Source organism: Equus quagga, chromosome 11, assembly GCF_021613505.1.
Source record: "Equus quagga isolate Etosha38 chromosome 11, UCLA_HA_Equagga_1.0, whole genome shotgun sequence".
In the NCBI taxonomy this organism is placed as follows: Eukaryota; Metazoa; Chordata; class Mammalia; order Perissodactyla; family Equidae; genus Equus; species Equus quagga.
Window position 1 is genome coordinate 55,212,486 of NC_060277.1, and position 26,001 is coordinate 55,238,486.

The window sequence follows — 26,001 nt, forward strand, 5'->3', positions numbered from 1 at the left end:
TGAGCCGAGAAGTCGAAAGAAAAATTTCTTGGACTCTCAAGGTCTGGCAGTAGTGCTCTTTTATTTAGAAAATCGTGTGGAATAGCGTGGGGACAGACGCATGGGCAGTAAAGAGCTGCTGCCCTGAGTTGAGGGTTAGGGCTAAATTTATAAGGCAGGGGTACGTGACTTATTTTTACTGGAAAAAGAAAAGATGATGTAAAAAGTCATTAAATGATTTCAGTGCAGACGGGGTCTGGTTATTGTGCGGTCGTATAACTTTAGATACGAATCTGGTCATATAGATCGGCATGTAGGTGAGGATGCCCTGGGCTTCTCTCCCTGGGGCAGCCCTAATTCATACCATAAAATCCACCGGGTCATATAGTTCGGCATGTAGGCCAGGTCACCTTGGGCTTCTCTACCTGGGGCAGCCTTAATCCACACCATAAAATCCATCGGGTCATATAGATTGGCATGTAGGCCAGGTCACCTTGGGCTTCTCTCCCTGGGGCAACCTTGATCCACATCATAAAATCCCCCCTGAACCCATTTGGCCCCAAAATCTTTTGGGGATATGGATGATGGTCAATCTTCTGTAACTACTTCCGGCTGTACAAAGTCGTAGAGCTGTCCCTAAATGGGGCCATAGGTATAGGAAGGAGGTTCAGCGGACCGGAAGGCTGCACCCGTGGAGTCCAAGGCTGACAAGGTGTACAGATCCTCTGGAGACGAGAGAATCGTTTGACGAGAGGTGGTCCAGGAGGTGAAACAGTGGAAGACAGAGCAGGTCCAGCGCTGTTGCAGGTTGGGTAGGTTAGCAGGAGGAGATATAGTAAATGTAGTTCTACCCTGCATCCAGACGAAGCCTAGGGGGCATCGTCCAATCCATCCAGGTGGTAGCCAAGGCCATAAGTGGGAGCCACATAACTACTGAGTGCCATTAGGGGCTAACCAACGTATGCTGGGCCGCCTATCCCAGTTAGGCCCAAACCAATCAGTATTTTTTTAAGGCTATGATATGAGAACACATGTAACGGGGAATTTTCCCCATAGGTCAGGTGCTATTAGGCCATGTATCACAGGTGTGATTGGTTTGTTCCCAACATAGAGTGGCCTTTTGACTGAGTTGACCACTAATAGGAGTGAGCCAAATATATTCGTCCCAAATTTGATATAGTCCATCCTGTGTGTATCGATAAGTTGGGGACTTTACCTTTGGAACTTGTTGTTTATGATCCACCTGTGACAAGGCAAATCTAGTTAGTATTTGGGCAGTAGTATTGAAGGAAAAGGTTTGATTGTGGCCAGGGAGCTCCCAGGTATCAGAGATGGATGGCCACAAGGAGACATTATGATTAGTAATAGATGAATCTTGTAGAAAAGAAGAGCTAGAATCTAATATCCATGAATGCGTACTATAGCTTCTGCTGAAACATAATTTTTTCTCTCTAAAATCACCCTCATTTTTACAAAAGATAGGCAAACTAAGATTAACTGGTTTGCAAAATAAGTGTAGTTTCAATAAAACTTGATCCAAGTATTTACATAAGTGCAGCAAGAATAGCAATTGATTATACAGGCTCTTTTAAATCTGCTTTGCTGGAATTTTTTTATGAGGAATCTCAGATTGAACTGTAAAGGCCTCTCGAGGCCAGAAAAGCCAAGCCAAGGACTTGCCATCAGATTTTGCCTGCAATACCTACAAGTTTGGGTGGACTCCTCTCTTCTCGAGGTCCCCCAAAATATTCTGAGGTTCCTTGCACCTGCCAGATAAGCAAGCTTCCTTACTTACCAGGCAAGATTGCAAGAATCTCTGTAAACAAGGTACCAGGCCCATATTTCCAAGTGGCTTTATTTCCAGAAAGTCCAATCTTTGTTCCTGAAAAGCTGTCTTGTCATGTCTGAGCCTGTATGTTTCTCTCAAATATGACATTCCAGTCAAAGCTTTGGTAAGATAACCAACGTGTCCTGTTATAAGGAGAACAGATTCTTAGTGAACTTATGCAATAACTATCTTACCACGAAATAATCATACTCACAAAGAGTTTCCAAATTCTGGAGGGATCAGGTAGGGAGAAAAAGATAAATGTTTCAGTTTTGCTCATAAAGGTATAATTTCACTAAATTGCTGTAAGTCATAGTTAGCATAAGAGAAAAGATTTCCTTAAATCTGAGAAATTAAAACTCAACAATATTTCCAACAGAAGTCATAAAAAAATTATAATCATCCTCATCAGTTCACACAGTCCTGTATAATCAATTCTTGAACCTTAATCTTCTGTTAGCAGGTCTATGAGCTCAGTTTCTCCGTTAGAATTCTCTAATTTCTTACCCAGTTCAGTTTTATAATCTGAAAGTTTATCATAAACCTGTAGTTTAGAACCTTGTGTCAGAATCCTTTCCAGGAATTTCTCTGAAGACGAAAAATATTGGCAAAAGCAAAAAGCATCAGAGTAAAACAGCAACTATCTGCAAATGACAAAAGACTCAAAAGGGCAATTGACAAAGAAACTTAGCTACTTCTGTGACATACAACACTTCTAGACAATAGCTAGAATTATGACTGATAACCAGGACAGATCAGAATTTTAGGAATGCTATATAATTTTAAGACACCTGTATTAATAGCATTTACCCACATAATACCACCTAAGGAAGTTTATCATCACTTATCTGACAATGCTTCCCATGTAGTTTAATAGACCAAATAAGCCTAATTAGTTTAGTATTTTCCTCCTTATAGGAAGAGAGAGAACAAATTTCTTTGAGAAGTCTCAGGGGCCCTCTGAAAATCCTCAGAGAAATTTTTCTTCCATCCACCAGGTCAAAAGAAAGCCTTCATTCAGGATGTGAATATTTTTGAGGGAGAAGCTTGTCAAAAATATCAAAAGTTTTTAAAACACTCGTTCAAATAGGAAACAACACTCACTGTGAAACAATGCTCAGGTATCCATTCAAAGAGACAACAGAAACAGTCAAGAGCAAAGAACACAGTCAAAAAATTTTAGGAGAGACCTCTTTCTTTCTGAATATAGGAAATTATTTTAACAAAACATAGATTTTTATCTCTTAGGTAGAGTTAGAGCAGGCCAAAAGTTCAAGAAAATTATCCTTCGAGAGAAAACCAAATTTTAATTTCTGCACCAGCTTATTTTTAACATTAAAACTCATTTACTTAATTAGATTTACTTTAATCTTAGTCTACTTGAGCAGGTGTAAAACTCCTTTCTGAATTTCTCTTTCACAAACCTTCCTCAACTTTCTTTTGCCTTCAGAATTTGTCCCATGCTTGCTTTCTTCCCTTCTAGTACATTAGGACAAATTTATCTTTCTTAACCCAACAAACAAAAATACTTCCATTCTTTATACCCTCCTTACTGAAAACATACATTTTAACTTTCCTTGAATACAGAGCTGTTTTCCTTATTAATTTCCAGTAGCTTCAGTTATATATGTTAATTAGAACTTTTAACCCTTAACAGACCCTAGTGGACGCTAAAAAGGTAAGCAATTACGAATTGTCTTTTATATCAGCATTCTAAACACTTCATAATTTCTGGAAACACGCCGCTTTACAGTAACAGACCCAAATACTTTTAGCCTTTCTGCAATAAGAAGCCAAAAGTAGATAACTTAGATATGTTTAGCAATAATGTTTGTGTTCTATCCAATCCAAAGATGACCCAGATACTCAGATTTTTATCATTTAACTTAACCTGGCAAAACTCAAGATTGCTATCAAAAAGAATTTGGAAGCTCTTTTTTTCCCCCCGAGTATACAGACCATAAAACAGATATTGTACCCACTTTTATCTATTTAAATTATTTGTTTCCAACAATTATGTTCAGATTACCTACGAAAACGTCATGAGACATTAGACAAAACTGGTCCTCATTTAAAGCTATTATTTTGCTGACAAATTTCTAACAGACATGAACTTATTTGACTAGTAAACCCAGGCTGCATGCCTGCATCATATGCAAATACCAGCAGCTCTGACAGCAAGACTATTTTCAATCAAACCAACAAACTTAAACTTTCATTTACCAAAGATTAATTCACATCACGTTAACTTGAAGGACATTGGATTAATTTCTCCTACATTTAGAATTTATGTAAGCACTTACTTTAAGCCAATTAAACAGAGCTCTTAATTTTGGCCATACCATCCCGAGGTAAAATATCACACATATAACATACATATAGACACACGTATACAGAGACTACACGGCTATTGTTTTAGCAATATTTGTGGAGAAGATACTCAAGATGCTCGATTTTTTGGCAAGGGCACACTTATGGCTGTTTTTTTCCTCCCCACCCCTTTTTTTTTTTAAGTCTTAGGAATTAGTGATGGGCTAGGTAGTAGTTCCTAGAGAGGGGAGATGATAATCCTTTTTCGAGATAAAGGAACAGGGTGGAATCTGAACTGCCTCTAGAGCTGTATTTCCAGTCTTGAAAGGATTTTTAAGGACAGTTGCTCTTGATTTCCTAGAAACTGGATTGTAACTTGAATGACATTCTAGGTTGATCTACCTGTCCAACTACATCGTAAAGGCACAGAGAAACCCCTCAAGTTTTCTCCCGGCTGGAGTTGCTGGGGCATAACCCATGCAATTGAAAGTGTTTCCAATTAGTTAGAATGCACCCGAGTGGTGAGTCTCTGGGGATGCTTACGGCGTTCCTCATGGCAGTAAAGCCAGTGTCCGACTGACAGTGGACTGGAGAAGGGTGCAGAGCCCGATTGCAGGTGTCAACATAGTTATAAGATTTAGTCAAGTCCCACTTAGCCAGGGCACTTTGTCCCTGAGCCAGCACTGTTGAGGCAGGGAAGCAGGAGGCAAAGGCCTGGAACTGGCTGGAGGCCGGGGCTCCCAGTGCCAGGGTTGAGAGTTAAGTCCCTGACAAAATGTTCTCAAGTTTTCGATTTTACAGAAGGTCCAGGTTCTGGTCACGTCCAGCCTGAACTTAACCTTGCCTTGGTAACAACAGAGGAGATGATAAACAAAACAGACAAAGAAAGGAAAAGAAGAGATCAGACCTCACCCTCATGGCCTCTTCCTGAGGGTTATCAAGATAAGACTCACACAACAGTTCCCGTGCTGGGGCACACTACCCTAGCATGACAGTTCACAGAATAAATCACAGGTCTCCTACCTTCATAGCCAACTCAGTAGTTGACTAAAATACTCTGAGTCAACCATCAAGAGAGGGCACCCCACTTGGGGTCGCCGGGGTGATCAGGCCCGGAAACCCAAAGTTGGGGCTCCCAGGGGTGGAGCCTTTGACTCTTTAAAGATTTCTTTGTTTCCCGGTTGCAAAGCTCAAAAGGAGACCAAAATGGCCATTGTAACTCTAAGAGAGATGAAAGAAACGGGTCCATTACCTTGAAAATCCCCCCGAACCTAGGGCAGCGTCCTACCATTGTTCCTACTATGGGGTTCCTATAGCAAGGGGTGATGGGGGCGTCCCCTGGCATTGCATCCTTTGTATACCTTCCCTGTTATGCCTGGCAGTAACAGGTGCCTGGTGAATGGTCCCCGAGAGAAAAGGAGAACTTTAAGAGAGATGAAAGAAAAGGAGCCATTACCTTGAAAATCCCCCCAGTGGGGTTCCTGTAGCAAGGGCTGATGGGGGCATCCCTTGAACATCTTCCCTATTCTGCCTGGCAGGAATAGGTGCCTGGTGAATGGTCCCAGAGAGAAAGGGAACCATTACCTTGAAAATCCCCCCAATGGGGTTCCTGTAGCAAGGGATGATGGGGGCATCCCTTGAACATCTTCCCTATTCTGCCTGGCAGTAATAGGTGCCTGGTAAATGGTCCCCAAGATAAAAGGATAGAGAAAAACAGTGAGGAATTTTCCGCCAGTCTGGGGGACATTCTACCCAATTGCAGCCTGAAGCCATTCTCCCAAGAACCGGTTCCCATACTCAAGCAAAGGTTAGAGTTTGGTACTTTCCTTGAACCGTAATCCCAATTGGGACTTTCCCACAGTTCAGAGTGTGGTCAGGAGCATAGGGAGGGATCCCAATCCAGCCTTAGGAAAAGAAACTTTCCACAGGAATCTTGGAGATTGGCGACCATCCTAATGACTTAAGTGGTTGACCCGTGCCCACGTAAAATTTATATATTAGAGACAGAGTCAGGAAGGAATGGATTAATTCATTCTACATCACCCTGAGGCTTAAGGTACTGATTCTCTTCAAGCTGAATGCCACGATTTGCCCCATAGAGTAGCCATGGGCAGCAAACGTGGATTCATACAGCTGTCCAAGAAAGTTCCCGATGAAGAAGTGAATTTAGATCCATCCTTGAAAAAGAGAAAGGCACAAGGAAGAAAAGGGCACTTACCAGAACTCCAGCTCACAAGCCGATGAAGCAAGATCCCCGTTCGGGCCACCAGAAATGATGTGGGGACGGCAAGCTGAAGAATCGAAAGAAAGATTTCTTGGACTCTCAAGGTCTGCCAGTAGTGCTCTTTTATTTAGAAAATCGTGTGGAATAGCATGGGGACAGACGCATGGGCAGTAAAGAGCTGCTGCCCTGAGTTGAGGGTTAGGGCTAAATTTATAAGGCAGGGGTACGTGACTTATTTTTACTGGAAAAAGAAAAGATGATGTAAAAAGTCATTAAATGATTTCAGTGCAGACGGGGTCTGGTTATTGTGCGGTCATATAACTTTAGATATGAATCTGGTCATATAGATCAGCATGTAAGTGAGGATGCCCTGGGTTTCTCTCCCTGGGGCAGCCTTAATCCACACCATAAAATCCATCGGGTCATATAGATTGGCATGTAGGTGAGGATGCCCTGGGCTTCTCTACCTGGGGCAGCCTTGATGCACATCAGGAGCACCCCAAAGTTGGAGGCTTTGCTGGAAGACTAGAGCAAACATGTTCCAGGGAACACTTCACAGCTTTCCCTACTCTTTCCTCCCTCAGGAGACAAGAAAATAAGCCCCTGTTAAAATAGTGAGAGAGACCATCCTTAACCTCTTGAACTTTTGTCACAGTTTATCTCTGCTCGATCATTGATTGCTCAGATCTAAACATATTTACACAATAGATTGTTGAATTGCCTTGTCTTACCTTTAAATTTGTTGTTATTCATAGAACTTCTTCTTTATCATTTGTTCTTTTTTCTGGTCCTAGAGACAAACAATTTGTCATTTTATGTAACTATCTTTCTTTAGTTCTGTGATTCTTCTGGCCTTTCTGCTGCTTTTAGAATTGTTTTTATTCATTTTTATCTCTTTTTCCTCTCTTTCTAAGATTTTTATTTAAAATGTTTTAAATTCCTTATCTTTCTTTTCCTTTCCACTTCTGTTTTGCATTTCATCGTGTGTACCTCCATCTTTAAATAATGATCTTTTTTTGTTTCTAACTTTGAACTTCTACCCGTGAAACTGAGCCGTAGGTTTCTTTTGCTCTCTCTTAACATTTCTTTACCCAAGCAAGATAGTGACCTCTGGGTTTTGTGTATAGCAAGATTATTTTAGGTAACAGGGTCTCGTGCGGTGTTGGAAAAACACTGACTGGAGTCATAAAATCAGAGTTTGAGTAATAACTCCACTGTGTGTAAGGGTGAAAGCTTAGGTGGGTCCTAGTCTCTAGACCTCAGTTCTGTCAGTTTTAAAATTGGGACTAAGCGCCTGCCGCATCCTCGGTCCCAGCTCAGGTGGGGTGAGGATTGCTAGAATACTTTGGAAATTGCCAAGTGCTATTTCAATTTAAGCTTTGGTCACTCATCTGAACGTTCTTATTTTGTCCTTACCGAACAGAGGTGTACTAAATAAAACCCTCTTGACTACAAGATAAAAAACCCCTCTATTACCAGCTTCCTCTTCTCCTCACCTGAGTAAAATATACTTAATTGTAGTATATTTTCTCTGATCCAGATATTGGAATCTCCTTGCTGAATGTATTCCCATATTTTAGCTTCCTGTTTATGCCACTAATTTAGCATTATAATATGTTGATTATATTACAACTGCTATCTCAAGTGACCATTTTATTTCCAAATAGAATTTAAGTTGTGTTTATTCTTCAGTTCTTTCATCTTTCTCCATTCTTCCAGTATGTATCACATGTACATCGCCTGATTCATGAACTTAGGTCAGCATCTTTCATCACTAGCATCTAACTCATCACTTTCATCACTAGCATCATAAATATGCCTGCATTGTCTGTAAACAACAGAATCTCTGTGGACATTTCTGAACATCTTAAGCTTTATTCTCTAATGACTCATCCTGTGGATGCTCCATGATACAGATTCTTATCGAGTTGCAGTGCTGCCTAAATCATTTTTGCCTTCCATTAGTATTTCTTTTTTCTTTTTTTGTTTTTGAAAGAATCAGCAGAAAGTACAAAGTATTAAAGCACTTATTCTCTCCATTTATGATAGCACTTCCCATCATTTATCTTTACGACAGTCATGCAAGATAGAGTATTATCTGTTTTACAGATAAAGAACCTGAAGTTCAAGGAAGGTAACTAATCTATCTGAGCCACGGTTAGTGAGCAGCCGAGGAGAGCTACGAACCTCTGCTTCGAATTTGCCAAAACCTCTTCCTTCCACTCCTGCAGCATCTGCTCCTCTCCCAAGTCTCGTTGAGCCTCCCTGCCCGCACTGCTCCATTGCCTCTCCGCATGAGTAATTGGCATTTACTAGGCTAGTTATCACTAGAAAAAACAAAAAAAGACTATAAACACTCAATTGAATTCACCCTTTTTTTGGTAGGACCATTTTTCCTGTTGATTGAGGTCAATTTGAATTTTATTCCAGTATCCCACAGTGTTGTTGTTAGTGCCGTCGAGTGGATTCTGACACTTAGCGACCCTGTGTCCAGCAGAGCAGAACCCCGCCTGGTCTTTTGCAGCATCCTCCCACCTTCCAGCACTGTATCAGATGATGCTCCACTGCTGTTTACACGGTTTTCATGGCCAATTTTTTCAGAAGTGGGTGGCCAGGTTCTTCTTCCTAGTCTGTCTGAGTCTGGAAGTTCTGCTGAAACCTGTCCACCATGGGTGACCCTGCTGGTATTTGAAATACTGGTGGCACAGCTTTCAGCATCACAGCAACGTGCAGCCGCCACACTATGACAACCGACAGACTGGCGGTGTGGTTACCTGAGCAGAACAGGAAGAAACCCAGGCTGTGGAGGTGAGAGCCCCGAATCTTAACCACTAGACCACCAGGACTGGCTTCCCAAAGTATTAGCTCAGTATTTTTAAAAGTTAGGTATTGGTGACATTCCCATTTCATTCAGGCCGTTAATAAAGTGAATGAGTAACGTTCTTTTAGATTTACTATAACCCTTACCTTGCAGTCTTCAAACCAGTTGAGAGAATCCACAGATCTTTGTTCAGATTTTCAAAGTGCTTCATTATGGTACTTGGAAAGTACTTCGGTATGCGGCATTTTCACTCAGCAGTGTGAAGACATCTCACTTCATGGAACCTGATTCTAGTTTGATTTTTATCCAGAAATGTCTCTTGCAAGAAAATACTCAACTGAACTTAAAACGTTAACAAAACTACCTTGTATTTCATCAAAAATATCTTTTTCCCTCCTCAGGGTGTCACTTTTCCAGCCATGCATGCCATGTGGTCTTCTTGGGCTCCCCCGCTTGAGAGAAGCAAGCTTCTTAGCATTTCATATGCAGGTGAGATAACTGTTCTTGTAAGAGTGTTTGCTACAACTTGTTATGTATATATCAGCCTCGGGGAAGAAGTGTCTGCACACCAGATCATGCAATGGCAGATGCCTCCTCTGGGGGAAAATAAGGTTTTGGGGGCATAACTTTATTATTAATTTTTCTCTTTGGCTCAGTGACATAGAGCAATGTGGCTTAATTGACTAATTTCATTTCCTCCGTCCATCATCATTTGTTTCAAAACATGTTGCATTTTCGTATATTGGTATAGAGGATGCTGTTTTTTTTGGTCCAACAGCTGGAAAATTGAACACTTTTTTCCTTAAATTGTGATTAAATTTGATTGTTTAGTGAGCATATCATGGCTCACAGCCTCTCTCTTCATACGTCTTTTTCCTGTGCATTTATTTGCCATCATTTTGATCTATGGGTGAGATAGCATGAGCTTTATATGTGAATTTATAATTTTCCCAGATCACAGACTGAATGAAAATATTTTGACCTGACTACTTTTAGATACAGTGACTCTCTGTGGTGACTCTAAACTGAAATCTGAAGGATAAGGAGGAGCCAGTTACGCAGAGAGAAGAGCATTCCAGCCAACCAGAACAGCATGTACAAGGGCCCAGGCAGGAGATAACACAGGTCTCAGAGAAGTGAAAACCACTGTGGGTGGCTAGAACATCACGGATCAAGAGGATAATGGCAGAAGATGAGGTTAGAGAGACAGACAAGAGCCAGATTATATCAGGCCTTTCAGGCCACAGGAAGGAATGTAGTTGTGTTTTGTTTCCAAAATACAATGGGGGAGTTTCAGAGGTTTCAATCAAGAGAGAGACGTGATCCAGTTTACATTTTAAAAAGGTGCTTCTTGCAGCTATGTAGAGATTGACATGAGAAAGTGATGATAAGTCCAAGAACAGGTACCATCTGTGGTCCCCCTTTACATATTGAATAAAGTCGAAGCATGAATCAGGGGCCAGGATTCTTTATAGTCTTCACTGCTTGGTTTCAGCTAGTCTGGTCCCGGCACACAGTGGCTGACGTGGAGTAGATATTCAGTAACTATCCAACCTATGTTTCCAGCCTTTACCTTCTATTCCTTTCCTGCGCCCAAGTGACATTCCCAAACCCACCCTCTTTCCTACTTCCTTTCCTGTGCTCATCCTGTTACATCTGCCTCTGAGTCTTCTTTCTTACCTTATTTCTATGAGACCAAATCTTACTCATCTTTTCAAAGTCTGCTGCCACCTCTGAGATCCTTCCCTGACCTTTGGAAGTCAGAGGAAATCTGTCCCGTGTTTGAACTTCCGTATTGCTCAGTGACGCTTAACACATAATAATTATTTGTTTATATTTATTTCCTATGTAAGACTAAAACTTGTGACTAGAAACAATGTCTGATTATTTTAGCTCCCACTGTACCTACTAAGATGTCTTGTGTTTGGTGGTTAAAATGAATTTTATTATTCGTTTATCTGAAATAATTGTTTGTAATATATTTGGGGCAAATCAGATTACTGGAAGCTTCATTCTTATTTCATCAAGTATGCTGCAGGTTATGTTTATCAGCTTTAGAGACCATCTTTGAACCTTTCCCCAAACACCTGATTTCTAACACATTTACGACTACTGTGCTTTACTAGCTCATATTATGTAGGAGGTCTTATACTGATTGATGCCTTTTAATTCATCAATAGCTACATAGTTGTAACTGAGGTAACTACTTATTAATGTATATGTTTTATGTATTGTGAGTTTTTTAATAATCCTTTAAGAGAATGGATTGTTTATGTTTACATGTGACTAATTCACCTCCTGTGGGATCTGATTCATTCTTTCTTTTCTCCATTATCTGTTAGCTTCTTCTTTTAGCAGGAGACCTGCCCCTTCTTTGTTCCTCTCTCTCCAAAGTTTATGAAGTCTTTGTTGTTGTTCTAGGAGCACAGCTTGGAACAGTAGTTTCTCTTCCTCTTTCTGGAATAATTTGCTTGTATATGAATTGGACTTATGTCTTCTACCTTTTTGGTAAGTTTATTCAAAAATTTAACCTAAATTATAATGTAACAACCCAAAATGTAATAGTAGCCTAATAATTGGTTAAAAATATATATTTTAACTCACTGAAATAACCACCTCCTAAACCACAAAGCTCTAAAACACTTACTGATAACTTGTTTTTAAATTTGATATGGTTGAAAGGCTCTAGCTGAGTTAGACCTGGTGTTAGTTTTGGAATATTTCTCAATAGAAATTGCTACTGAATAAATTACTATGTTGAATATTATTAAAATGTGTATTTTGAAAATATTTCTTCTCGAGCAAAGTAAGGTGCTCTCACTTGGTAGTTTTAATCTTTTTTTCTTTGTATTTAGTCCCAGGGCCTTCGTTTCTCAATTTCATTAGCAGGATGGTACACATTTTTAGTAAATTAGATTGCCACATAGACATTTCATGCCGGAACTGTATCTGCAATCAAAACAAAAAACAAATCAATAAACAAAAACAGGTCCCTGTGGAAATAATAGATTGTGGAAGTTTAATTTTTTAAAGATTTGTCTGGTAGACCCTGATAGACAGGGTCTTGTGGTTAAAAGTTGTTCTCTTCAAAATTTATAGGAAACAATACAGATAGCAGTTATCCTATTAAAGAATTTGGAGAGGAACTTGAAATGAAAACTAAGCTGAAACCAATTTTACAATGAGTGTATTGTTGCATAATTTTTTCAAGGCATGTAAAACTTGCTGTTGTTGCATTTTAATTTTAACTATTATTTTTCTATTTTAAGGTATAGTTGGAATCATTTGGTTTATTTTATGGATCTCACTAGTCAGTGATACACCAGAAACTCACATGAGAATCTCCCAGTATGAAAAGGAATACATTCTTTCATCATTAAGAAATCAGGTATGGACTTTGGCACATCTTAAAAATAATCTCAGGGGACCAGCCCAACGGTATAATGGTGAAGTTCGTGTGCTCCACTTTGGCATCCCAGGGTTTGCCGGTTCAGATCCCAGGTGCAGACCTATGTACCGCTTATCAAGCCATGCTGTGGCGGCATCCCACATACAAAGTAGAGGCAGATGGGCACAGATGTTAGCTCAGGACCAGTCTTTCTAAAAAAAAAGATAATAATTTCAGAACCTTTTTTTCTTCAGAATTAAGATACTAATTTTTTTAATACGTATTTCTATTGTGCATGTTCCAGGCAAAGTAGACCAAGCCAATGAAATAAATGCACAAAGTATTGGTTTGTTTTGTCTAGGAAATTTCTGTTTGTCCTAGATGAAATCTGTGAAAAATTACTTTTTGTTTTTTTTAAAGATTGACACCTGAGCTAACAACTGTTGCCTATCTTCTTTTTTTTTCCTTTTTCTTCTCCCTGAAGCCCCCCAGTACATAGTTGTATATTCTAGTTGTGGGTCCTTCTGATTGTGCTATGTGGGACACCGCCTCAGCATGGCCTGATGAGCAGTGCCATGTCTGCACCCAGGATCCAGACCAGCAAGACCCTGGGCCACCAAAGCAGAGCATGCGAATTTAACCACTGGGCCACAGGGCCAGCCCCGAAAAATTACTTTTTTAAGTCATTTTAAACCTTGTAGAGTAGTAATTATCAAGTAAGTCTGGTTTGTCTTTTCTTCTTAATTAGTAGAAAATAAAACATGTTATTTATGAAAGGAATCTTATAGTTACATTGTAAATGTTAGTTGTTAAAAAACTAACTAGTGTGTTTTTATCTGTATTTTAAATGAGAATAATTTAATGAGGAGAACAGCACATTTATTATATATAATAGTATATGATATATACCTGTTTGCTCCTCTAGAGTAGATCTTTAAAAAACATATGTTATTAAAGCTAGATTTGTATCACTTAAGCACAATAGCAAGTCAGAAGTAAAAATCTAGTATATTTAATATAGTAAATTTTCAAGCCATGGAAATAAAATATTTGCCTTTTAGGAGGAATAAAAGAAAGAAGATGAGAACAGTAGGAAAAATTAAAATATATACAGTCTTTTCTTAGCATTGGCAGTAGCTTCATAGTCACTTTATTAGTTTAAGAACATAAAATATTTTGCATAAAACTTTTTGCCCATTAAGTTACTTTATTGATATTTTCAATGTTTTTTGTTTTGTTTGTTTGTTTTTTGCTAAGGAAGATTCACCCTGAGCTAACACCCGCTGCCAATCTTTCTCTTTTTTATGTGAGCCGGCGCCACAGCATGGCCACTGACAGATGAGTGACGTAGGTCCACACTCAGGAACCAGACCCGGGCCTCCAAAGCGGAGCACGCTGCACTTAACCACTAGGCCACTGGGGCTGCCCCTTTAATTTTTATGTATAGTATAACCGGGCAGTAATTAAATAGTTACTCATTCACATTTCTTTTTAAGTTTTTAAATTTTGCTACAAATGTCTATAAGCTGCTGAAGTCTAAAAAATACAGCCTCTCTTGGTTTTTGTCAAAGGTTGGCAAAAACTTAGCAGAAATCAGCCATGCAATATAGAAAGTTACTTTGAGGTCTTAGTGTCCTCTGTGATGTTAATCAAATGAGTCATGCACTTCTTTCCCCTAAGGAACAGAGAAAAAGAATTTAATGCATTGTGAACAGGTCTTGCCGTGTAAAACTTGATATGTTTTGTCTCTTTTCCTCGGTGTTGATGGTCAACAGCTTGCTTCTTCCAATACTGCATTTTTATCATCATTTTTATGGACTTATGAAAACTTTTAGTTTGTTTAGATTTTTTTCAAAAGCTTTTTCTACCTTGACATGTGTCTAAATCTGTCCATTCTCCAAAGCTAAGGTTAATTTGTTTTCCCATATGCTTCAGAAAATGGAATATTCAGAAGCAAGGGGATGAGTAGGACTAGGTCTCATAGAACCCGAGACTGCATTCTTTAACCAGATGAGGTTGTAGTTGAAAATGTCATAAGATGATGATGCGTTACATGAAGCTCCACCTTTAAATCCTGGATGCGAGTAATGTGCAGTGTATGTAATGTGTGTGTTTCATTCTGTAAACACTTTCTGAGAACTTCCTATGCCCTAGGTTCTTTGTCAGGTACTGAGGACTTAAAAATTAATAAGACAAAGAAAATGAACAAGACTTGGTTCCTGTGGGACCCATCATCTCCAGAGGGAGACAGGCATGGATGAACAGAATTTCAATATAATACAGGCTGCGTCTCTGGAACAGAGGAGGCAAGGTGTGTAGCCAGCCTGGGAGCAGATAGGAAAGCCCTCTGGTGTCGACGCCCTCCGGCCAAAGACCATGAGGAACATCCATGCTTGAACAAAGGCGGGGTCCTTGGCGTGTTGCAGTGAGGGAGAAGGCACGCCCTGAGGACCCACTGGGCATCTTAGTGAGGGAGTTGAGAGGAGTTTAGACCTGAGGAGACTTTAAAGAACCAGAGTTTTGCTCTGAAATTGGTGCTGTCAGAAGCAGTAGCAATTTAGGATTGAGTCTCTTGATCCCGAAGGTGGAGCTGGAGCTCTCGTGGTGAAGAAGCCACGGCGAGAGGAAGTGTGCCCCTTATTGTGGTGTAGAGCATTCTTGTTTCCGTCTGCCCTCGGCCCTGGTTATGGAGGGCTCTTACTTTTTGTCCCGATCCTCAAGCTGATAGAGTGGCTTTGTTCACGCTCAGAGGGAGAGCACCGCAGCCCAGTTACTAGAATTAGGCCAGCTCAGGTGACAACAGCTGCTTTTTTCTTTCTCAATGGTAAAAGCTGTATCTGAATAGTCTTGAAAGGGAATTAGAGTGAACCAGCCAAATTGGGGGAGTGAGAGACGTGCAGGCATTTCAGCCAAGGACATGGGGTGAGCAAAGGCACAGGAGAGAGAGTGAAGGCTGCCAGGGAGTGAGCAGTGAGGAACAGCTAAACGTAAGACAGGCAGACAGCGCAGGAGGTGCAGGGGTAGGCACGAGTCAGCCCGTGGGGCTCTTGAGGTCCACTGAGGAGCTTACACTTCATCCTCTAGGCGCTGGGACACCATGAATTAGCTGTAAGCTTGAGGCGACAGAATGAGATTTGCATTGTAGAAAGCTTGTGCCCACAGCTATGTGGAGGGAAAACCTCAGCCAAACAAGCAGGGGCTCCAGTTAGAATGCTCCCTCGGTTATCCAGCTAAGAAAAAGTCAATACTTAGAGGCAGAAATGTGATTTCATTCTTACAATAAGTAGATTTTACATTTGTGACAGCATATCTAGTTCCAATTCTGACTCAGAAATTGTTATAAAAGAGAAATAAAATATTCAGGGCACTCGGCAGGTAAGTTCACAGGGCCAGCTCATGCTGAGCTCGTGGGCAGGCTGCCTGCAGCCATGAGTGCTCTGAGATTGTCAGCTGCTACTCTGTGCTGGTGCTCTCTGATAAACTGAAAGACACTACCACTCCATCCGCTGAAGCTTTCTTTCCCAGAGATCTGGTGTTGGTTTTTTCTTTACTTAATTCTTGAACACAGCAAATGTTATAACTGTTTACTTCTCTTTTATACCTTTTAGAAAGAGTACACAATTTTGCAACATTATGAAGGAAATGGGGGCCTTGGTTTGAATATTTAGTTGACATAAATTAAGAACGCTTATTGCATGCAACTTTTTCTAAATCAATTTGCTGTTACTTGCACTTGACAGGAAAACATTTTTTGTGAAGTTGCACATAGAAGATACTCAAATATTTGTTGAATGACCTTACCTTCCCTATATTCTAGACGATTTCACACATTTGACAACAAATAATTTTTTGTAGTTTTTCCTTTTCTGTTTCAACTTGTAATAAAACAAGCTGATTGAGCTATTATTACAAATTTAAGGATACATTCTCTATATAAGATTCAAGACCTCATTGATTGTCCCTTCAGAAATTCTCTCATCATTCAAATATCTAAAGAAAATTTGCTTTCACAATGTTGGCTGGGAAAATGATCTGAGCAATTTAAAAATTGCGTGGCATTTTCAAAGAATTTAGAGCTCTGATAAGAACTTTCATAATGTTTTTGCCAACATACAGGTATAATGAAGCCATGGAGAGTGCGTGGATATTGCTTGATTGGCAAGTCATCTCTGACAGTAATGTTTTAGAAACAATAGCAAGAGAATAATTTCTAGATCTAGAATATCAGGAAAAAAGTTGGTTTGTACTTTATTAAGGTCTTACCTTAAGCCTTTTTTGTCCATTGTGGTAGCCACTAGCCCATGTGGCTATTAAATTTTAATTTAATTAAAAATTCAGTTCCCCTGTTACACTAGCCATGTTTCAAGGCCTTAATAGGCACATGTGGCTACTGGCTACCATATTAGACGATGCCAAAATAGAACATTTCCATCATCTTAGAAAGTCCTATTAGACAGTGCTGCCTTACGACCTTAAAGGATTTTTTTAATGTCTGCTGGATACTTGGATAGTTTCTCTTAGTAACATTTAAAAATTCATCTCTAACTTGAATGTTTTTATAAATGAAGATTTTTTTGCCCCAAAATATAACTTATAATGTGGAAATACTATAAATTGATCTCACAATTCTTATTGGGAGAAAAGAAAACTGTTGTAACCCAGGTTACAGATGACACTAAGCCATAACGTGTACATATCCTATTCGTCTTCCCAGACCGCCAACTCTGTGGGCCTTGTATTCGTGCAATAAATAGCGATTGAGAACCTGCCACATGTCAGGCTTATGTGTGGGACATAAAGCTGGCCTCTTTTTCCCGCAGCCTTATTGAGATATAATTGACATATAGCACTGTGTGAGTTTTAGGTTTATAATGGAATGATTTGATACTCTTAGATGTTACGAAATGATTACCACAGCAGGGTTAGTTAATACCTCCATCACCTCACATAATTACTATTGCTTTTTTGTGGTGAGAACATTTAAGATCTACTCTCTTAGCAACTTAGTTACTGTACTGCACATTAGATCCCCAGAACTTATTCATCTTACAACTAAAATTTCTACCCTTTGACCAACATCTCTGCACTTCCCCCACACCCCCGCCCAGCCCCTGACAACCACCTTTCTACTCTGTCTCTTTGAGTTCCATTTTCTTTTACTCCACATGTAAATGACATCATACAGTATTTGTCTTTCTGTGATTTATTTCACTTGGCATAATGCCCTCATGGTCCATCCGTGTTGTTGAAAATGGTATATTTCCTTTTCCGTGGCTGATTGTCTAAGACATTGTTCTCTGGGCTCCCAGACCTCGGCCAAGAGGGGTTAGACCTGATTCACAGCCACTTCGGGTTCCCATGGGACCGAGGTCTCTGTGTCTTCTTGCCAGTGCGCAGGGTCCAAGACTCCTCTAAGGCCCCTTGGCATGTGGTGCCAGATCCCACAACTCCCACGGAACTTTTGTCTGTAGATGGATGCCCAATGGTTAGGGGTGGGGAGATACGCAAGCCGGAGACACCTTATTCCGCTGTCTTGCTGATGTCACACTCCACATATAGCTGCTCTTGCTTGGAGGATGTTCCAAAAACCTCAGGTTATCAAAAATTCAATTGATATTTATAGGCTGTGAAAATACGCCAGTTTAGCTAAATTTGCTTCATTTGTACAAATAAGATTATGCCTAAATGCTGGTGAAAAGCTACAAAGCTATTATCAGAGCCATACATTCTTCTGAAACATCGTCAATAAGTGTAAATACATATAGCAGGAATCTCAAAATTATTACATATTTCAGGTTAAAGTTTATGTCCCAGGAGAGGGGTACATTATTCAGAGTAAATTTAGTTTTCAGAGATGAGATCCGTTTAAGCCCGTACGTCTCAACGTACAAGTGTGACTTCACCTCCTTTGTGGGTTTCAAAGCTGCATAAAAAGGGCTCTGTGCCAAATTCCTTTAAACTCTAAATCTCTAGACTGCTCTTTTCCTTCCACTTTGCCCTCAGCTTTTCAAGCAAGGGGGGGGAGGGGGGAGGCTGCAGATTTATTTAATTTCTACGGCAATGGGTTCTAACTTTTGCTACACATTGAAATCACCTGGAGATCTTTAAAAACTGCTACCACCTACCCCCCACCCACCCCTAACCTAACTTAATTGGCCTGGAGTGTGATCTTGGCGTCAAGGTTTTTAAGCTTCCCAGGTGATTCTAATGTGTAACAAACTTTGGGAACTGTTGCTCTCTAGAATCACCAGTGAAGCCTTTTAAAATAGACGCCTTGCTCCTACACTCAGAGGTTTTGTTTTTGTTTTCAATTCAGCAGCATCAGGTAGAGCATAGCCTTCTGTAATTTTGAAGTGTCAGAGGTGATTCTGAATCATAACTGGATTTGAGAACCACTGCTATATAAGAATGAATGTTCCGGGGCCGGCCCCATGGCCAAGTGGTTGAGTTCGCACGCTCCATCCTGGGCGCGGACATGGCACCACCCATCAGGCCACACTGAGGCGCTGTCCCACATGCCACAGCTAGAAGGACCCACAACTAAAACATACAACTATATACTGGGGGGATTAGGGGAGAAAAAAATAAGATTGGCAACAGTTGTTAGCTCAGGTGCCAATCTTTAAAAAAAAAAAGAATGAATGTTCCCTCGCCTTCTCTCCCCGCCATGTCCCCTACATCTTTGATACATAGTGGAAAACACACGAGCATATCTACCAAGTCAATTGAAAAGTCTCTAGGAAAAAGGCCACAAGAAGGTTGATGCTGGTTCTTCCTCTTTTTGAAATAACAGTGAACCCTGGAGGCAGAAACCGCTTTCTCCAGTGTTTGAGAAAGAAACCGCAGAGCCTTAGGATTTAGGAAGTGTAATAATCTGATGCCCTAGACCAGTGTCCTTCGTAATCATGCACCAATAAAAAGGTGGGGGTAACGATCTGAACATATGTGTATTTATTCATGGTTATCTACTACTGTGCTTACATACATTATAAAACATGTAAAAATAGACTGTTAAAGAGTGAATAAGATTAAATAAACAGTGTATGCATAAATTTTAATAGGAAAACCTTTTTATCACTTAAAAATTAGTAATAATGATGTTAATTAATGGGAACAGTATGTTTTCATATGTTGTATTTGATGAGCCTGCCACTGTTTCGCTTGATGAGGTAGCTTACAGAGGACTCATGTGAGGAAGTGTCGGCTCTACTATCTTCTCAATGCTTACGTTATTAGAATTCTCTTCTTTTGACTTTCTCTATAAGAATCTTTTGAAGACACTGTTGATTTTGTAAATTTGTTTTAATTAAAACTGGCTAATAAAATCCATTATTCCACTTGAAAAGGTCCGTATAAACTGTAACAGGCTGCAGTGCACTGAAGGCAAACCAACAGGTGAGGGTGCCATTAACCCCCCTGCACTGGGGAGGTCGTACCGTATGTGACTGTCTGGCATACTCAGGGAACAACCTATTTATTAAATATTAATGAAGCCTGGTTTCTTTTCTTAGAATGAAAGTGAGTATAGCTAGAAGTCTGTCTTCCCACACCTCAGTGGGTCATCTTGCACACCTCTGGGGTGTTCATACCTGACTTTGAAGACCATTATTCCAAATGGCTGCATAAAAACCTGCTGTTACACAGTTCTTATAAATCATTTTAATTTCAAAAGATTGGATAATGAAATATGAATTCTAGTAGGACTTCCAGTCTCTTTCCTTTTCACTTATGTTAATCTCTGAATTTGGTTCTGAAACTCTATCTTCTAGATGGAGAAATTAATACTGCAGGTGACTGCAGATGTTCATGAAGAGTGGTTAGGGTTGACATGATAGCTCTAAGATTGCATCTCTATTTTTTCTTCTAATCTGAATCATGGACTCTATTGACATTTAATATTTCGAAAGACTTGGTTTAAAAGTCTAGAATTTACTAATCAAGTCTGATTACATGTTCTAGATGGAAGTTCAGCTGAAAAGGCATAGATCTAAACATAGCTGTAGCTTATCCTAATTGTACTTGTTTTTTCAGCTTTCTTCACAGAAGTCAGTGCCATGGGTGCCCATGCTAAAATCACTGCCACTTTGGGCTATTGTAGTGGCACATTTTTCTTACAACTGGACTTTCTATACTTTGTTGACGTTATTGCCTACTTATATGAAGGAGATCCTAAGGTTCAACATTCAAGAGGTAAGAAAAAGTAATCATCTGCTTCTTATAGAGAGTGTACATTTTAAACTGCATACAGTATTTGTTTTTATCTGTATGAAATACAGTTATTTGTGTCTTCCATTTTATTCTGATAAACTAAATTCTAGAGACTTCTCTTTTTGGCCTCACAGTTGTTCCTTTTCTCAGTGTGTGTTAACTCTTGATTCAAGGTATCTTTTGGCAGGTATCCCCTTTAACCGTAATGGTCTTACTAGTCCCTCGTAACATGCCCGGATATCAGATGACAGATTCAAGTGGTACAGTGTCCCATGTGAGAGGGCTCGGCGTGGGGAGTGGGCAGCGCAGGCGCTCGCGCAGAGCTCCTCTGCAGCGGGTGCTAGTTAGGCCTGGGCAGAGCTATGGTTGTAAAGCTAGATAAAAAGGGCCTTCCTGAAACTGCCTGTTCCTGCTGAACTCATCAAATTGAGGCTGTTCCTAATATCTCTACCTTGACAGATTTTGTCTTTAAAGTGATTGAGGAAGAGCCTAAAAAGAAAGAGGCACAGTTTGTAGGGAAAATTGGTGGTATTTTTGCCTTCAAAATGAAGGATAGATCAAAGACCCAAATGTAAGAGCTAGAACAGTGAAACTCTTAGGAAGTGTACATCTTTGTGACCGTGGAGTAGGCAACAGTTTCTTACGTATGACACCAAAAGCACAAGTAACCAAAGAAAAAAAATAGGTAAATTGGACTTCATCAAAATTTAAAACTTTTTATGTGTGTGTGAGGAAGATTGGCCCTGAGCTAACATCTGTTGCCAGTCTTCCTCTTTTTTCTTGAGGAAGATTGTCCCTGAGCTAACATCCGTGGCAGTGTTTCTGTTTTTTGTGTGGGACACCTCCTTTGCATAGCCTGACAAGCAGTGTGTAGGTCCATACCCAGGATCCAAACCCGTGAACCCCAGGCCGCTGAGGTGGAGCGTTCAAACTTAACGATTAGGCCAAGAATAAAGACCCAGTGAATGGGAGAAAAAATTTGCAAATCATGTATCTGATAAGGATCTGGTATCCAGAATAACGAATTCATAGAACTCAATAATAAAAATACAGCCCAGTTTATAATGGGCAAAGGATTTGAATAGACATTTTTCCAAAGAAGACATAGAAATGGCCAATAAGCCCATGTAAAGACACTCAACATCATTAGTCATTAGGGAAATACAAATCAAAACCATAATGAGATACCACTTGACACCTATTAGAATCCAAAAAACCAGAAAATACCAAGAGCTGGTGAGGATGTAGAGGAAATGGAACATACGTTGCTGGTGGGAATGTAAAGCTTCTGTGGAAAACGGTTTAGCAATTCCTCAAAAAGTTCAACATAAAGTTATCATATGACCCAGCAATTCCATTCCTAGGTCTGTACCCAAGAGAATTGAAAACATATGTCCACATGAAAACAAGTACACAAGTGTTTACAACATCGTTACTCGTAATAACCAAAAGGTGGGAACAACCTAAAAGTCTGATGAATGGATAAGCAGAATGTGGTCTGTCCTATGGTGGAATGTTCCTCAGCCATGAGTGATGGACAGCCCAGAGGTGGAGAAGCAGCCTGGGCGGCGCCCCTGAAGACTGCAAGGATAGCTGCACAGCTGCGTGGGCTTCGTGGACTCAGCTTTCAGCAGCGTTCCAGTCAGTCTCAGTCACCTACCTTTCAAAGCATGCTAGACACATTGGCCAGGTGAACTGAGCCTTAAACTTCATCCAGGCAGCTAAGCTGTGAAGAGCTCATCTGGGTACTTTTGAACACCAAGATCAGTTATACTGAAACAGAGCCTTGAATTGCACTGACGGCAGTGACACTGAAATGGGGCTTTGGCAATGGCTTCGTTGTGAGCAGCCTTGCTTTCCCCAAGCTCTCTGTGAGTGACGCCTGATGTAGTGTACGATGTAGCAGTGAACTGCGTGCACACTTAAAGCTCATTCCATTGACGTCTCTGTTTGAGACCATCCTCGAAGAACTATGGAAAGAATGAAATATCAACAGCTGGCTGGTCATTAGTGTTAATTGCCTTCATGTATTTTTCATTGTTTTTTTAAGTTCTATAATAAGAGACTATAAAACTAGAATCTTTTATTTTCATACAAAAAAGGCATTTTCTTTTTGAATCAAAATTAAGAGAAATGTGAATAGAGTTTGAAAATAATCCCCTAGTTGTATGGAAGCCTGTTTTTAAAATGGATTTTTTTTTCTTGAAGATCAGTATATTACATTCATGTAATGGTCTTTGTTCAAAATAAAGCTTGCTTTGAGAAGCGTTGTATTTAAAATTATAATTTCATTAATTTAAAATTTTAAGGTTCTGATCCTTCATTATAAGCTTGCGTTTTCATATAAGCTTAGTTTCATTAGTTATCCTCACTTTTCTCTTCTCCTAGTTTTTTCCAATTCCAGTGTCCCTATTTCTTACAGCTCAGTGAAGGTTGGGGAAATATCTGTTACCTATTTTGGATGTTAATATTTTGTAATCAATTTTTAAATAATTTTTAAAAGCAAGGAATCATATCCTTGAACAGAAAGCAGAACAAGTGTGGAAGATGCCCATGGATGCATAGATGTTGAAGATTTCAATAGTTTTAGGTTGTTGAGCAAGTTTTTAACGTTGGAACTTTAAGTGGAAAAATTTGTTAACACTGAGGGATTATGAGTCTCATCCCACTAGGGAACAAAACCAAGATCAGAAAATTTACTTCTCTCTTTGCTGCAGTTTATTCATGTGTAGGATTCTGCCACAAATAATTATAGATGTGATCCCACTATGCAGAAGTCTAAATGGAATAAAATTTAAAGAGGAAATTACTGAGCTTAATGCCAGAAAGAAACAAAAATCTTCAGCTACAGAAAGACAACTGGAAGCATACAACATCTGAATTTAGAGGACTGCAAACTGTGATGGAAAAAATTAAATCTTTTCTTAAGCACACTTAAATTAAGTATTAACAAATTTTGCTGGTCTTTACCATTAATGACACGGATGGAATTATTACCAGATTTAAATATCACTGATAAAATATCTTTCTACATTTTTTGTGTGTTTGAAAAACGCTAAGAGGTGTACCCATCTCTCTTAGACTTTAAAAACATTTGTTTTTATCAGAATTAGGCCATTTAGTCTTGGCACCTGGGGTTTATGCTGGGGAAAAAAAATTAGAAAAAAGAAATGTCTCTTTTTTTTCTAGTATGTGTTCTTCGTTTTGCAGAATTTGTGGTTTCCTAAAAAGCTGACTTTTCAAATCATTTTCTACAAAGCAAATAACACATTTCCACTATGAATTCTGTTCCGTATCTTCTGGTGGTCTCATTTTGTTTGGGTGGTAACTTTTATGAAGGAAGAGAAGAGGGAAGAATCGAGCGCCCTGTCTCCTCGCTGCCTTCATCCTCTGCTCCCACGTATCACCAGGCGCCTCGTCCACATGGCGTTCACTTTAGGATAATTCATCCAGCTGTACATTTGACTGGTGGGGCTTCCTGTATCTATATTTTATTTTATAATAAAAAATATTTTTAGGATAAATAAATAAGTAAAAATGGAAGACAAAAACTGTTCCTTGGGGAGAATCCATAGGCGAATAGAAATGCTTGTCTTCTCCCACTGAGGCCACAGCCCAAGTCCCAGAATAACGTTCCAGATGACCTCGAGCTGACTGGACCGTGTGGACGTCCGCAGTGTGTTGCTGTGTGTTTCCTTTGTTTTCGAGTGGTAGTGGATGTGTGTGTGTTGTTTTGGTTCTTCCTCCCACCATAATTAATCCTGTATCTTCTTATTCTTTCCAGAATGGGTTTTTATCGGCACTGCCTTATTTGGGCTGTTGGTTATGTATGATCCTGTCTGGTCAAGCTGCTGACAATTTAAGGGCAAAATGGAATGTTTCAACTGTGTGTGTTCGAAGAGTTTTTACCCTTATAGGTAAATGAGGTGAATCGGGTTTTGTTTGGTTTACAGTTGTTTACTATGTTTATAGTACAAGGCAAAATAAAAGTGGTAATATTAGCCATTTATGTTGTTCACATATCAAAACAGTATGTTTTAATGCACGTAGTGTATTTCTGTACAAGATTCTTTTTGAGCCACGCATACTGAGAATTAAGATTTATAATATCCTGTTATCTCCACCATAGTCTCATAACTATTAAAAAATGGCTTACTTTGTAGAATATCATTCCCAAAGTTTAGAAATCATTTTGTTTTCAGCTCTAGGTTTGCAATGAAAATAAAATATTATTTAATTTAAATATTTTAATTTTATTTGTGTTATTTAAGATCCATCCCTTTTCTTTTTTAATTAATTTATTTTTTATTGCAGTATCCTTGGATTATGACATTATATAACGTTCAGGTGTACACCGTAATAGATTTAGAATTCTGTGTAGATTACATCATGTTCACCACCCAAAGACTAATTGCAATCCATCACCACACATGTGCCTAATCATCCCTTTTGCCCTCCTCCCTCCCCCCTTCCCCTCTCCATCCCTTTTCTAAGTGAATACATATTAAATTTCAATCCAAAAGTATTTACTAACATCATTATATCAAATGAGGAGCTATAAATCAGAGAACTCAAAGGAACCTTAAATAATTATGTGTTGCAGACTCTGCTTTCAGAAAGGCAAATGTTAAGACTATCTAGGACAACTATTCAGTTTTTTGAAAGATCTTGAGTGAGTAGAGACCCTGAAAGTCGCTACTGGCTGGACTTGAGTAATTACATTGTGAAAGGACCCTATTTGTGATAATTCTGCAGACACCTTCTGAGCACCAACTGCTCAAAGGTACCGTCCTGTTCCATTGCTTGCTCACTTCAAAAAAGAAATTTTTCCACACTTGGAACTGAAATAAATCCCTTTAGACTCAATCCAATTTTCTCCTTTTTGGCTTCCTGTTGACCTGCTTTGCTTAGTATATTGGCCATTAGGCGTATGTGGCTATTGAAATTTTTAAAAGTTAAGTTCTTCAGTTGCAGTGCTATGTCCATCATCACAGAGAGCTGTTGGATCCCACTGCTGTTGACACGGGGGAAAAAGGGCAGCCTACTGGCTCAGTCCCTCCTGTGACTTGTATTTCATGCCTAACTGCCTGTAATAAACTATGCTTATTGTTGTCAATTGTCAAATCCTAGATGGAGTGTTTTTCTAACTTTATCCAACAGAGTTTATTATTTAGTGTATCTTCTTTGGCTATACGGATTTTAAATCACATTGTGTATCAACTGTTGCTTCTCTCAAGAGCCAT

General features: G+C 39.5%; 1 protein-coding gene across 4 annotated transcripts in view; it reads left to right on the plus strand.

Annotated features, from left to right (window-relative positions):
- Positions 1–26,001, plus strand: part of SLC17A5 (solute carrier family 17 member 5) — a 69,919-nt gene that overhangs the window by 11,706 nt on the left and 32,212 nt on the right. For all 4 annotated transcript variants that reach the window (XM_046675302.1, XM_046675303.1, XM_046675304.1 and 1 more), the window contains 5 exons: positions 9,564–9,651; positions 11,584–11,670; positions 12,432–12,550; positions 20,582–20,740; positions 24,543–24,675. In XM_046675302.1, the coding sequence (XP_046531258.1) occupies positions 9,564–9,651; positions 11,584–11,670; positions 12,432–12,550; positions 20,582–20,740; positions 24,543–24,675 (586 nt within the window). The remainder of the gene's footprint in view (positions 1–9,563; positions 9,652–11,583; positions 11,671–12,431; positions 12,551–20,581; positions 20,741–24,542; positions 24,676–26,001) is intronic.